At 41.0% G+C, this 15,896-nt stretch overlaps 1 protein-coding gene across 1 annotated transcript in view; it reads left to right on the forward strand.

Annotated features, from left to right (window-relative positions):
• Nucleotides 1-7,902, forward strand: part of arhgef28 (Rho guanine nucleotide exchange factor 28) — a 27,391-nt gene extending 19,489 nt beyond the window's left edge. The window contains exon 26 of the mRNA XM_022769224.1: nucleotides 5,610-7,902. Coding sequence (XP_022624945.1) covers nucleotides 5,610-5,785 — 176 coding nt within the window. The 3' untranslated portion in view covers nucleotides 5,786-7,902. The remainder of the gene's footprint in view (nucleotides 1-5,609) is intronic.
• Nucleotides 7,903-15,896: the final 7,994 nt, after the last annotated feature.

Genomic DNA, 15,896 nt, shown 5'->3' on the forward strand with positions numbered 1-15,896 from the left:
ACTAAATGCATTCATGCACACGCTCATTCTTATATTCACGACAGGCGGGGGGGGACAAGTGTGACTTGTCTCTCGGCCCTTGGTAAAATAAAAGGGGTCAGTGTTAACTGATGATTGTGGACTTTCTGGTATTGTTAACCAGCTATAGCAGCTCCCACAGTCTCCTCCTCATTGATCAGGCTTATTAACCTTTCCTCATTATTGAGAGCACAAACAAGCCCCACTGAAACCTGAGTCACTTGTTAACAAGCCCAGTTGTATACTCGGTTGCAGTCTACAGCGCAGGGTGCGCTCCAGCTGAACATCTACCACCAATCCATTTCTCAGTGGATCCCATGAGAGCCGTCAATGAAATAATCTTACACAGTGTAATAATCCCCAATCTTCACATGATTTCCTGTTAGATTTAAACCTCTTATAAGGAGTCGTTTTGGTATTTTTATGTGCAATCGAGGCTTTAAAAGCCTCCTTGCGGCCACACAGTGGATGACGCGCTGTCTGGTATGCTAATGAACCTGGTATGTCTCTTCTATTCCTGTTTAAAAAGAAAAGGAATCTCTTTCAAATGCAAATGACCCATGGTGCCGCCAGTACACTAATAAGGATCAAATATTATCTCACTTCTCCTCCTCTACATCAGAGCTGACTCAGGATCGTGAATATTTTTTTTTCTTCATGCAACAATTACAAGACACGTGACACACAGAAGGCAGACACAAAACAACACCTTTTTTTTTTTTTTTCCACACGTGGATTTCCATAAGAATTTTCCTGCTCGGCTAATCTCGGGAACCAGTTGGATGGAATTTTACTGAAATGACGACTCATCTGATCTGCAGTGTATCGGGTTTTTGGTTTGCTCTCACCCCGTCTCCACACAAAGGATGACAGCATCGTGTAGTGCGCTGAGGTAGAAAAAGAGAGATGAAGACTCGGTGCTCCAACATAGCATATCTGATAGATGTATCTCACACTTCTGTATAATGTGCTGCGTTGATGCATCAAACCTGCTTTTGTTACTATGTAACAAAGACATCTGGCTGCCACATAATGGCTAAATTCATACTTAGAATGATTATGTTTCGCTTCAACTGGGATCGCTACCATAGAACAAGAATGAAAGGACGTTTTTGTCCCACTAGGAACAGGAAATTTGTCTTTGTCTGACCAATCAAGACATATAAAACAAAATTAAAAGTTATACACATATGATCAGAAATACATCCAATATATTGTGCAACTTTGATGAAATCTCCCTTTATTGGGACGTTTTTAGTGCTGTACGAAAAATCTGAAGTTCATCGCGAGAGGGAAATCTGCTACCTGTGAGAATGTAAACAAACCCTCTGCCTCCTGTTTGTGTGATACACACACACACACACACACACACACACACACACACACACACACACACATGCATACATACATACACTGCTGTCAAGGCTGTATCCCTGGTGAGGCCTTGTCTGTCCTTCCTCTCAGTTAATCAGTGTCTCCCAACAAAGAAACCCCCCACCCCACCCCCCCGCAGGCTCCCCCCCACCTCCTCCACCTGCACACCCAGCGGGCCCCCTCGCCTGCCAAAGGAAAAGAAAATCAATGGTTTCTCTATCTATCGACTGAGTGGGCAAGACAGACAGCATGTGAATCACAGTTCACAGGCGATGGCTGATGATTGGGACATCGTGATCTGAAAAAATCTTTACAAAACAATTCATTAGGAGGTACTACAGTGCTATGACTTGATCAATTGCCGGGGAGATTCGGTATAGACGATAAGGCGTGAGTTATTGGTAGCGGACGGCGGAGGAGGACCGGTGTAGGCGTTTGGGTCGGGTGTTGAGGGTGGCGGACTAGACGCTGCCGAAGTCTCGGTCCTGAGCTATATGCTTAATAGATTAAAGTGCTCATTTGGGATATCTTAATTTGCGTGGGGGGCGGTAGTGCTCTAACAGTAGAACCGGCGATTCCGCAGGGCGAAGGGTTGAGGGTTGAGGGCTATTGGGGGGGATGGGTTAGGATGGAACAGGGGTGATGAGAAGTGGGACGCAGATCGGTCGGCCACGTGTGGTGACAGCAGGAGTCGGAGGGAGTATATGAGATACTCTGTGTTGTCACAGTGTTTCTGCTTTCAGGTGAGTGTTTTGTGAATTCCGCCGATGACTGTAGATTGGATCAGGCTAGGCTAGATGTAGAGATGATTCATAGAAGAGCTGGAGTTGGCTGTCTGTTCACCGTAATCGCTATGGTGGAATGACGTACGAGCTGGAGTCCTCGGAAGGCCGTCAGCCTCACTCTTCCTGTTTTTTGCCCGTCCCCATTCCTAATGCATTCATGCACACGCTCATTCTTATATTCACGACAGGCGGGGGGGGACAAGTGTGACTTGTCTCTCGGCCCTTGTAAAATAAATGGGGTCAGTGTTAACTGATGATGTGGACTTTCTGGTATTGTTAACCAGCTATAGCAGCTCCCACAGTCTCCTCCTCATTGATCAGCTTATTAACCTTTCCTCATTATTGAGCACAAACAAAGCCCCACTGAAACCTGAGTCACTTGTTAACAAGCCCAGGTTGTATACTCGGTTGCAGTCTACAGCGCAGGGTGCGCTCCAGCTGACATCTACCCACAATCCATTTCTCAGTGGATCCCATGAGAGCCTGCAATGAAATAATCTTACACAGTGAATAAAATCCCCAATCTTCACATGATTTCCTGTTAGATTTAAACCTCTATAAGGAGTCGTTTTGGTATTTTTATGTGCAATCGAGGCTTTAAAAGCTCCTTTGCGGCCACACAGTGGATGACGCGCTGTCTGGTATGTAGAGGAACCTGGTGTCTCTTTATTCCTGTTAAAAAGAAAAGGAATCTCTTTCAAATGCAAATGACCCATGGTGCCGCCAGTCACATGGATCAAAATATGATCTCACTTCTCCTCCTCACCTGAGCATGTGAATATTTTTTTTCTCATGCACACACACAGACACGCACACAGACAGACACATGCACACCCTTTTTTTTTTTCATTCAGTGGATTTCCATAAATTGTTCCTGCTCGGCGTAATCTCGGGGAACCAGTTGGATGGAATTTACTGAAATGACGACTCATCTGATGAGTCGTATCGGGTTTTTGTTGCTCACCCGTCTCACACAAAGGATGACAGCATCGTGAGTGCGCTGAGGAAGAAAAGAGAGATGAAACTGGTGCTCCTTACAATCTGTAGATGAATTCACACTTTGTATAATGTGCTGCGTGATGCACAAACCTGCTTTGTTACTATGTAACAAAGACATCTGGCTGCACATTAATGGCTAAATCATACTAATGATTATGTTTGCTCAACTGGGATCGCTACTAGAACAGAATGAAAGGACGTTTTTGTCCCACTAGGACAGGAAATTTGTCTTTGTCTGACCAATCAAGACAATAAACAAAATAAAAGTATACACATATGATCAGAAATACATCAATATATGTGCAAACTTTGATGAAATCTCCCTTTATTGGGACGTTTTAGTGCTGTGTGTTCATCCAAGGATTTTTGTGGACGATCTACAATTGAACAGGTTGTTCTGACAACCCTAACCAACTTGTTATTGTTAACCACAGTCAGGTTGCCAAACCAGACTCAGATATTATTGGGATTATCACACATGACATCAAAATTGTTGGTGGAGTTCAGTTTGTTGTCAGTGTATGTTCCCAGGTACAGTGCCTGAAACTTTTAAAGGGGAGCACAGACGTCATAGTCAAAGTGTTTACAGGTTTTGAGGAATACAAGTTGTATGAAGTGTTTTGTGGCTCCAGAGGGAGCTGTGCAAAGTCTGATAAATTGCCTCAGGTCATGTCATTGAAGTCGGTTCGGTCTGAAGACTACAAGTTCAAAATAAAAAAAAACGTGGGTGTGTGGGGTTGGAAAGAATTGAGCTTGGCAGATCTCTGTAGGCTACTCCTCATCTCTGCTACAGGCTAGCAGCTCAAGGCTACATTAGCCTAACACACCCAAATACCCAACCTAACTTTCAGTGGTTGGGTTGCATTGTGGGTAATGGAGGCGCCAGGTTTTGACAAGGAAAAGAAATGCGTTAAAAAAGATATCTCTTTACCTCGGGGGCTGGGAATGACAACACTCCAGCGTCGACTGCATTCCAGTACAAGTCGGAAGTGCACTGTTGTTGTTGTTGCTTGTTGATGTTGTTGTTATTAAGTGGTATCAACTGGTATTAAGAATACCAGTTGATAACAAAGCATTACGCAGTATTTTGCACAACATGTCCACAAATAGAAGTTAGGACAGAACAAGATAGAAATATAAGACAGAAGTGCTAATAAACAGAATATTAATACAGCTTTCACTTCTGTTGCTGCACAGAACAGCCATCTTGGATTTTTGAGGTCGGGGGTTGGTGAGGTTCGTCTAACTCTGAGTCGGAAATCCAACTTCAGGCGACGTTCCTGTTGAAACTTCCAGTTGAAATGGAACAGACCATTATTTTTAGGCCTTTTTGCCTTTATTACTATTATTATTATTATTATTATTATTATTATAGTCAGAATCAGAGATGAAAACTAAGCCTAAATGGTACACGGTCTATCAGGTGAACCACTGGAGCGCCCGTTCACCATTATTATATATCCAGGATTGGAGGGGGGGTGGCTTCATATAGTCATCAATGTTTAGGGTTAAGTAGATGTTATGCAGCCCCTAACAAACTCATATTCTGTACTGCTTTCTTTAAATAGCATCCACTCGCTGTCTGTGTCTGGAACATATTAATAATGCTAAAATCTTTTTATCATCTGGCTGCACACTGATGTCTCATCTATCAGAGGCCAGGCCTATATGGTGGCTAACAGAGCTACTCTAACAGACTCTTATATAATTAATCAAACAGAGACACTTTCCTACAGGGACACAATGAGGCAATTTATAGTTCACGCCATCTGTTACCATGACAGCGCACCTGCCCTAATGCTAGACGGCACCCGCCATGCACACAAATGCGAGAATGCAACCTCACAAACAGACACATTATGAACTAGATACCACCCATGAAAACACATTGTCTTTCAGATCTCAATTAATTCAATAATAATGTTATTGATCCTTAAAGGGAACTCCTGAAGCTGGAGCTATAACAACACACTTCACACATCTTGGGTTTTTCATCCCTCCTCATTTCCGGTCTCATCTCTTCGTGTCAGCTGAGAAGTGTGCAGAGGCAGGTGTCATCGAATCCCGACCGTGACGATTGATTGGGTTGACAAACATAATGATAAAAGTGACACCTCTAAGAATGATGGATACCTTGAAAATCGTATTGTTTTCACTTTCACTCTCATGCTCCAGTGCAGGAGCTAGCAGCAGGCTGAGCTGCAGCAGCTGTGGCTGATCTATATGCCGTTAGTGATTAGATGAGTGAGCTAAACAATTAGACTGAGCTCATTAAACACTGGCTACATGTCCCATCCTGGTGATTATTTGTCAGTGGTTACTAAATGATGAAGTCTCTTTAGTTTTAATTTGGTCAGTGTATTATCAGTGTCAGTTGCTGCATTTCTGTGACATAGAGTATAATAATGTGTTTTTGTGTGTGTGCCCACTCAGATCATAACAGTCACAGCTACATCGGGGAGACATGGTCATCAACAGCAAGCAGCGCTGATCCGTATCCGGAGCTCCCGCGTCCGAATGACCCTCAGCTGGACCTCAGTGCACTGGTTTCCTTGGATACTGACAGCAGTGGCGAGGAGGGCAGGGAGGAAACCATTGTGTACCTCTGAATATTGATAAATATCAGACTCTAAAAGGCCAACCCAGCATTTGGAGGATCATCAGAACCAGGACTGGATCGGGGCGGCTTCAGAAAGCATTTCCCTGTAAAGATTTTTTTTTTTTTTTTGTATATTTGAAAGATTGTTTCGTGTTCTTTTTTTTGTGTCTTTTTTTGTGCAGTGGTGAGTTACTGGAAACACGGAGAGAGAAACTGAGTTAAAGAAACTGAGGTTGTTTCAGACTCAATCTCACATGTGTCATGCACCTTAGCTTGAGGCACCACTGGGTGTTCAGTGTCTCTTTATTTTCTGTTTCCTTTTTTGTGTGTGTGTGTGTGTGTGTGTGTGTGGTCTTTATTGTCTGCCTGGGCCCCTGCAGCCACACCTTTCCCCCTCTTCCCCTCTCTTCTTCCTACTGTCCCTCCAACATCGCCTTCCTTCCTCAGGTCCCACATATCTCATCTCTCGAGCTCTATATTTATTAAATTTACCACAGAGAGAGACAAAGTGTATATCCAATATCAGTGAAACATCATGCTGCATCTCTCCAGTGGGTGATTGTCTTGCTATGGAGTAAACTGCCCCTTTTTCATTCATCAGACAGGCTGTGTTTATGTACGAGCTGAGCACAGCGTGAAGCACAAAACATTAGGATTGAAAGATGAGGTGCGACAGCGTCACTCCCACGTTTTTCCGACCCGCTGCCTGTAGCAATCATTTATTTCTTTTTTGTCTTGGGCACGTTTTTCTTGTTAGGAGAAATAAGCACCGATGTGAGTTTAAAAAAGATGTTGCAGCTGTGCTAATATGTCAGTTTTATCAGAGCGTAGCAATTCCATCACGAAAGCCTGAGAAAGCATCTTCTGAGCGCATCTGTTCCTGCAAAACGTCAAAGGAAGCTGTGGTGCAGGAAGATGAACATAAGAAAAACACATTGGGCCGAGCTAATTTAAGCACTAATGCAACTGCAACAATTCACAGTAACACAAATCTCTGATGACATGTTTGTTTTCTTTCATTTATTCATTTATAGCCATGCTAGCAGCATGACTCTAGAGATAAAAATGTCTGTCAGTCGGTCGAAATATTTCTGGATAACTACTGGACGGACTGCCATTAAAGTTTGTAAAGACATTCATGGTTCCCAGAGGATAAATCCTTGTTACTTTAGTGATTCCATGACTTTTTCTCTAGCTCCACCACGAATTTGACATTTGTGGTTTTCAAATGAAATGTCTCGGCTACAGGATGGCTTGTCATGAAATTCGTTTTAGACGCTCATCTGCACCTCAGGATGAATTATAACAACTTGTGATCCCTTAACTTTTCATCTGGCACCATGCCAAACTTTTAATTTGGCAAACACCTGCAAACCAACAATATTCCCATTATTGTCAGCTGTACTTTGTGTTCAGTGCTAGTTATCAAATGTTAGCATGCTAACACGCTAAACTAAGATAATGAACTCAGTACTTAGTATGTGAGCATGGTAGCATTGTCATTGGGAGCATGTCAGCATGCTGACATTAGCATTTAGCTCAAAGTGCAATTGTGCCTTAGTGCAGCTTCACAGAGCTGCTAGCATGGCTGTAGGATCTTAGCCTGTTGTTTTTTTATTCTCTCTCATTTTTCTGTTACCACTTTATGAAAATCCCATATTTGCTACATCTTTACATGTTGTAAAGGGTGGAGGACATTATCCTGAAGTTATATTTGCAAGCGCCCAGAACAGTTTGAAGCAGCCATACCCCCAATGCTGTTATGCTTAACACTAACTTGATTATTCATTTAGTATATTTACTTATTATCTCTCATGGGCATTTTTGTGTAAAGACGTCCCTGTGCCAATGCTTTAGGTGTCTCAATGTTTTACAGACACTATAAAAGATTAATTGGTTTAATTACTGTTGTAGTCTCCTAATGGGGCGATAAGGCAGTGACAGTATTTTGACGTGATTTTAGTGCCGTGTATATATGTTTGTGCTTTTATTTATTTATTACAGTATAAAAGAGTTTTAATGTTCTACAGTGCTTTGTGAAGGGTTGTATTGTAAATAGAAGTGTACCTGTGTAAACTGATGAACAGGTGTGTTTTTTTGTTGTGTACTCATGTGTTGTATATTCATATGCAGGTGTATTGATAAAATTACTTTTATTGAACTTGAAATAGTGCTCTGTTTTCCTTTAGGCTAATTCACGGGGCTTTGTGAGGGTGTTAGTACAATGAAACAGCAAACTGGCTGAACCACAGACACAATGTTCAGCTCCAGTACAAATTTCTCTTCAGTTTTTACGTCCCCTGGTCTGAATGTGAAGCAGTGTCAGCAGATGTTTGAGTGAGGCACACGTTCGGTTGCCAGCAGTGACAGGTGGTGGACCAGGTGCATGAATGTCAGTGATTTCCTGTCTAACTGCACCTCTGTTGTGCAGTCACAAAAACCACATCAGGATTGGATGAAAGCGATATGTTGTGTAGCAACAAACAACCTCGTAACTAAACAGGCGGCCGCTGTGTTTTGAACACACGCTAAGAAATTTTATGCATATAAAGATTCCTAACAATCAAGTTCTGACTCTCACATAAAAGCTAAAAATAAAAACCGACTCCTCAGTTGGAGCTCTCAGGCTTTCCCTGACAGCAGTAATGTATTTCATGTGCTCCACCTGTGTGTAGTATGTTGCTCTTTCCCTTTCAGACAGAAGAGCAGATGCCTGAGATCAACAGGTCTCTGTTCTACACCTAATATGTGCCTTATTATTTCACCAAGGTGCCGTATATAAACACTCACTCCTTGTTAGCTATAGTTCTCAGTCTTTTTACAGCTTATTCGATTTTGCTTTATTTCATGTAATTCACAGAGACATGCAGTAATTCATGCTGCTAATTGCCATGTATACCAATTTATCATGTATGTAGCTCAAACATGATTATATCTTAGAGAGAATAAGAGCAAAGGTTGATAAGATGCTGTTATTGATCCTAACCAGTTCAAACAGATTACCATATTTTGTATATCTTTCTCTTTCATTTGAATCACCTCATCAAGTTTTAATCTTAACCATTAAGCCACCAAAATGTGGTAACTTGTCTTGATGATTTTAAACTGTCATTTTCATTGATTTTAAGTGTATATTCCTTGGGGATATTAATAATAATATTGATTACTCCAAAGGCAGTTGTGTTAAAGAACATACTTTGAACTGACAGCATTTTAACCTAATTTGCCTTCATTTGCATATGTGAATGAAAGGCTTATAACAGCTACAACAACTGCAAGGCAAAAATGCATTTATGAGATATTTGAAAGGTTTTGCATGTGATTAAAACCCAACCTAAACTACATCAACTCATATATGGTATGTTTTTGTATTTTTTTGTCCTCGCCTAAAAAATACGTATTTGTTAACTGTAACTAGGATATACTTTATACAAGAACTATGAAAATCATTATATTCTTTTTACATCGTGTCAAAAGTCCCCGGTCTCTGAGCCTAATAATGTGAGCTGTAAAGAAAACATTTTAAAAACCATTCAAAAAACCTCTCACAGCCTACGTGTTGGCTCAGAAGCGCCCGCCCCCTCGTTTGGTCTCATTGGACGCCTGTCTTCAATCTAGAATGATTGACAAAGGCAGTAACCAATAGCAGCGCTTTCTCCGACTGAAAGACGTACGTCATCGCTTTTTTCGCTCGGGTATGCTCCCTATCTTCACCCAGGCCTCCTGGACGGAAATCTGAACGCATCTTTGCAGGAAGGCCTCCATTTTGTAGCCAGAAAGCTAACGAAAACAATCATAGCACCTGCTGACACAGTTGCAGAAGCAGAAGGAAGAAGAGACGTCAATGAAATACTGAGAGAAGTGCAGAGGATAACGAATCGCGCGATAGTCTGCTATGGACTTCTCATGCCGATGTTCATAACTTGGAATATTTTGGACTCTGTGGAATACAACTAATGGATGAATGGACAGACAGTCGGACTTCTAGACCTTCTAGAGGTAGGGAATCACCTGGTGTACATGAGGTGTAACATGCCAGTATTGACAAAAACATTTACACCTTCAGAACTCCTTCCTAAAAACTGCGAAACCATTGGAACCGGTGAACTAACAAAATCAATAATCAAATTTACATCTGTTTCATCAAACAGTCAAATGTCCTCTGAGAACTATGGACTTAAACATTAAATATGATGGTATTCTATATTTTTGTTCATATAAAAATAAATATATCCCATGATAACCCCAAAACCAACAATGCACTAAGCCTGGCAGCTTATTCCTGTCTGTCATAGACTGCCATTGTTGTCCCAAAACTATTTAAAAGACATCAGTAAGGCACACTGTATTGGATGTTCCTCCATTACCATGAACATGGGCACTGTAGTTCTTTACTGGATCCCACATACACCATCCTGTATCCTGTAAATATGCATTAGCACCAAATCCTTAAACCAGTTCCCCCAAAATGTACTATTTACCTCTGAGTGATGTTTGCTACAAACTATGAAGCCCATCTGTTTTAGGAAATAAGTCTCTAAAAAATTAATCTACCGTACTTTATTTTGGGATTTAGGTAATTTAATAAAAAAGGGATTTGAGGCTAGGAGCCACAGAAGTGAGAGACTGACTGATGTATTCTTGTTTTTTTTTTAAATTCTTTTTATACGATTTGTTGTAGTAAACATAAATATAGAATTTAGTCAGCCTTACTCCTTAAAAATATAATGCAAATAAATGTATATATTTAATTTTTTACACCCACAATACTTCTGATACTCCTTCAGTGGCCTCTCAGGTCATCTGGGGCTGCTTTGCCTTCGAGTTTTAAAACAGTATATATAGTGAAGCTGCAGTTTGTTTCTCTGCACCACAAATCTGGAACAAACTTCTATAGGGAGATCTGAGGTCTGCTCCCAGTCTAATATCTTCTAAACCAATGTTTCTCTGTTTACCACGGCTTTTAGTAAAGTTGGGGGCTATTTTTGCACTGAAAAAACACACTATAACATTAATTATCTTGGCTAATATTCTGCTTTTATTTTATATACTTAAGTCCTTTTATAAACGCTGTTGCCTTGCCTTCTCACTCTGATCTTTTCCTTTTGAAGAGCATATCGAGATGTGGTCAGACCTCTGATTGATCCCCTTTGTACCTCTGGTAGCCGTTCAAAGATGCATTTTACTTGTCACCTCTGCTGTTAAAATAGAGATTACACTCCTCTCCATCAGCTCTTTTAGAGCTCGTTGTACAAAACCTCACCTAATCAGTTTTGAAAGGCTCTGTCCGCTTCAGTGAGCAGTCACTTTTGCCAATCCTTTTATCGTGGACCACATAGTTTCATATAATCCAAATGCTCCTGTGTTTTATGTCTTCTGCAGCCTTTAGAGTTCTGCTTGAAGGGAGCCTGTCAAAGGCACCAAACAGCTGCTTTAGGAGGGAGTGTTTGTGTGCGACAAAGAGAGATGGTGAAAAGGTGTGGAAAGAAAGAGGAGCAGTGCATTTTAGTACAACACAAGCTTTTTGTATGCATGTCACGAAGATGTGTCTGTGGATGTACCTGTCCCTTTTTGTGTTTGACAGGTGTTATTCCATATGCAGCCGCTCGTACTAGGATATAAATGCCTGTCAGCCATATATTTCCAGTTGAGTTGACAGTCTCTGATATCATTCCCTGATAACATTACAAAGGCTTTTCATTTCCTGCTAAGTTCACAAAGTTATTGATTCAGATCTCTTTGCAGGCTGTGAACAGTGGAGCCAAAAGAGTAAATGTCATTACATGATTTTTTTTGTTTTGTTTTTGTTTCAGTAAACCTTACACACTCCCCATTTCAACTGAAACAATGAATACTTAAGTCTCCCTCGGCTTCATCCAATAATCAGAAGTTGCTCCTTTCTCATTACACAGTGAAGAAACCCCAGTGCTGTATGTGGTCCCTGTCTGTCTCCCCTAGTTGTTTTTTAATGACCCCTGTGGAAGGTAACCAATAACACCAAAGGAAAAACCGATAAAGGGGGAAACATATTATCGCTGAGTCATCTGCCAGGGTGAAACACGCGTTGCTACAGCCTCTCCCAAGGGGAAGTGTAATGATTTCTGTAGGCACACAGAATAAACCTGCCTGGCCCAAATATAAATAATAGCCATTAAAGCTTATCCCAGAGAGGAATGCTTTCTTGAGAAATCTGAACAATATACAGCACATATACAGGTTATTAGATTTCTCTTGGGGAGAAATATAGTGACAGGCTAGACTCAATATATATATATATATATATATGTATATACACAGAGTCCTCGAGGAGAAGATCCACGATGACTGTAACAACTTACTGTGAATTTGTTTGACTTTCAATACTTTTTGCCAGGCTTTCTTTTTTTCTCTCTATTAGTGTGTACTACATATTTCAGTGTAAATGCCTTTGCAGCCTTTGCACTCTTTTGGAAAGTATGCAGCCTTATTTTTGAAGTGACATTTTCAGTCACAGATCGTTTGATCTTTGCTTTTGACCCTGCTTTTTAATTGGTCTCACTCATCACGTCCCCTTTAAAGTCACGGCCTTTTCCTGCAGCTGTGTCAAGACCAAGTGCAATGATGTTTACCCAAAAATAAATGCTAATTACAGCACTTAGACAGTAGACTGCTTCAATGTCACAGCCACAAGTATGAGCCTCAGAGCAACGGCATGCAGGGTCAGATAGGACACTGTTTTATAACATCGCCGAAGGCTAGAGTATGAGAAGTTTACACCATTTCTAGACGTGCTTCATTATGCTTGGGAAAATTAAATCTGTAATTTCTCTGCTCATGAGTGTTTTGCATTTCCAGTTGGCTCTAAAAATCATATTATAAGCCGGGCTCTGTGTTAGAATAACAACAGTTTGGCTGCTTTTCCTCCTTTTGTCTGAACATCAAGAGGCACATAAATTTAAATTAGCCCAGAAACAGAACCTGATAGTTATCCAACAACAGGCCACAGTGGGATAGTCACAACTGATTGCGTGGAAGTAAATAATAATGTGCAGGAAGAAAATAGATTTAATTTAGGAATTATATACCTTTTTTAATGGTTGACACAAGCTATGCGCGTTTGTTTGCTTTTCAGACATTTCCATATTGTACAAAGCCAAGTTGGATATATCAGAGCTTTGGGAAAACACTTCCATCGGCTGGTAAGAGTTATGACTTGGATGTTGGTTTTATAGGCTGGAAAATGGCAAATATGTTCCTTCCGTGTGACGTTAATACAGCAATAATTGGCTTGCCAACATTGTTATTATGAGACTGCTTTGCAAATTTCTAGCAGCCTACGTTACAGTAACTCTCCCACATTCTCTGACATTAAGGTCATCAGCAATTTCGTTAGTTCAATAAATGACTTCATATATACTGTACGTATTCATCATCCAACCGTAATGGTGTGGTAATAATTATCTGAAAAATAAACAGAAACACTGACAAGGCTTTTATCTGCGACAGCTGAACTCCACATAAACACATTCCTTCATTTACAGTATATACCCATCTAATGCAAATGTAAATGCTTATGATTATCTTATAAATTATTAATAGAAATACTGATAAGGAGCAGCTGGAAGTGTCGCTAGCAGAGACAGGTTAAATTCAAACATGTATTCTCCCTCACTGTAAAACACAGTCACAAGCACAAACATTTATCCTGTTTGCTCTTGGTTAAGAAACACTGTGTATTAATATTATTAGTCAGGATATGTCAGAGAGGGTTGGAACTGATAATCCAAACACCTCCCCCTGCACAAATCAATACAAAAATGATCCATGTCAACACTGCATTTACTGTCACCTAGCAACTTTCTACACTAGTTTGCTAAAGTATCTGCTAATGCTTGCCAACTATAAATAGCCTCCATACTGTATGTTTTGTCCTTGAAATGTTTATGATTTATCTTTCAGAGAGTAAGAAGACATAAGTTTGAAGCTACTACATACAGTAAACACATAGAGTGACTGTCTCACCACCTGTTGGAGGCGTTTCTGAACAGTGTATCATTCTTCATGACATGTTGTTTCTGTGGAAGTGTGTTCACCGCCTGTCGTCCTGTCAGCACTGCTCCCTTCTTTCTGTCATCAGTGCCATCAGTTGTTCCTGTGCTGCTGTTGGCACAACAGCAGCACAGGAGCATGTGTATGTGTGTGTTGGTCTGTATGTGAGGGGAGGAAAAAAAGTCTTATTTAATCGTGTGTGTGTGGTTTGGTCATAGACCATCAGCTGCCTGAAGGGAGGGAGAGAGAGAGGATGTTTTTACTAATAGTGACTTTACAGAGGGTGGCCATTTTTAAATGCCTTCTTTAATTGCTGTCTTGGTGTTTTGTTTTGTTTTTTTCCCTGGAGGGGTGTGAGGGGGGGCGGATTCTCAGGCATACTGATACACGGCAAAGACCCGTACGTACCTGTCGGCACTTGAGGAGCGTGTGACATGCGTGTGATGGTGTTCGTGAGAGCGCGGCGATGAGCTGTTCACTCTGATCCTGCACCGTGACAGTGGGGTAATCCTCAACAATAGGCTCACTCATTAGTTCAACTCACCCACCTGCTTCTCAATAGGACCCTCATTTTCCTGCTTTGTCCTCCTAATTATAGTGGACTGTTAGGTGTCCGTGTGGTGTGCGTGTGAGCAAGAGGCAGCACAAGTATTGGGTAATGGATAATGGATAGGTAGGCTGTTGTGTGCAAGTTATAGGATAAGTTATGTGTTAATGTGTGCTGACTGAATTATAGGGGACATACTGTGATCTCAGAATGTTTCCTACATGCAGGGAGAACTGCTAGATTTATATACTTGTATAACTTAGTTTTGTGTTGGAATTGATGAAGAAAAACTTTGTTAGGAGGTTCATCTTATAACTTGGTGGCATCGGATGTAAACTTCCTCTTACTTCTAACCTCCTAACTGAGCTCTTGGTGTCAACTTGTCCTTTATGTTACAGTTATGCTATGTTATGCTATCTAAGTCTGATTGCACCCTAAAAGAGTTTAGAAATGTATAGCTGGTTGGCAATATCATGAATAAAAAGCCAATAAAAAGAGTCAAGAGACAGATGGTGAATCTGCTTTCAGTTCAGTCCTGAATGTTCGATCATTATCATTAAAATCAAATTGTTGTTGCAGGGTCACCAACATTTTTGAGATTTTCAAGTGGGCCATGAATTAGAAAAGGTTGAAAACTACTGACTTAGAGGTAAAATGACGAGTGAAGCACCCGAAATTTACATGATAATTCCCTATGGCACAGTTAAACTGAGTCTTTGTGCACAGACAGCTACGATAATGCTGTGTTCATGTGAATGGATGGTAAAGGTGGGATTTTTTTGGTTTAATTACATTTAATGACAGTATTCGGTCGATGTGAGGCCGCCATGTTTGGTTTTCAAGCACCTCCAGTCGGTCAGATACACTGGAGCTTTCAGATGAATCTGGGTTTCCTCTTAATTATAGCTTGGAAGTTGATGTGAACCCAAATTGAAATAAACTTTTTACCCTTTACATTGGCTCATCTGAATGCATATAGACTTTCTTCTATCTCTAAATGTGCGTCCCTGTCTGCTGATTGGATCGTGAGCTCTTTAATGCCAGTCTTTCACTCTGCTTCCCTTTGACAACGTCCTTCTCGGGATCAGAGGTGGCACCAGTTAACAGACACGCAGCATGCATGCACGCCCTCCGCAGACGAACACTCGGTCATTAAAATAGGTGAAAACAAGGTCAGTCCACACCTCCATCCGCCCGTGCACAAAAAGGAACTGACAATTATAGCTTTCAGGGGTCATTTGCTGTTAGTCACGGGCACAGCAGCTTTGTGATCAGCTGAGAAGGTTGGAATTAGTGATGCTCTGTACACCAGCTATTTAGGCCGTAGCAGATTAAACGGGTTAGAAACCCTCTGGCTGAAGTGGGTCATCATGCATCTGCTTTGACCCACTAGTCAAAAGAAGAAGTTCAATCTTAGCCAGACACCACTGAGAGGGAAATAATGGCCGTCTTCGGAGATTTATTAGAGATTTAGTTATTGATCTCACATTTGATATGCTGTAATCATATTCAAAACTCAACACGCCTGCACCTTCATTGGACTTTT

Source organism: Seriola dumerili, unplaced genomic scaffold, assembly GCF_002260705.1.
Source record: "Seriola dumerili isolate Sdu_G_001 unplaced genomic scaffold, Sdu_1.0 BDQW01002424.1, whole genome shotgun sequence".
Lineage (NCBI taxonomy): Eukaryota > Metazoa > Chordata > Actinopteri > Carangiformes > Carangidae > Seriola > Seriola dumerili.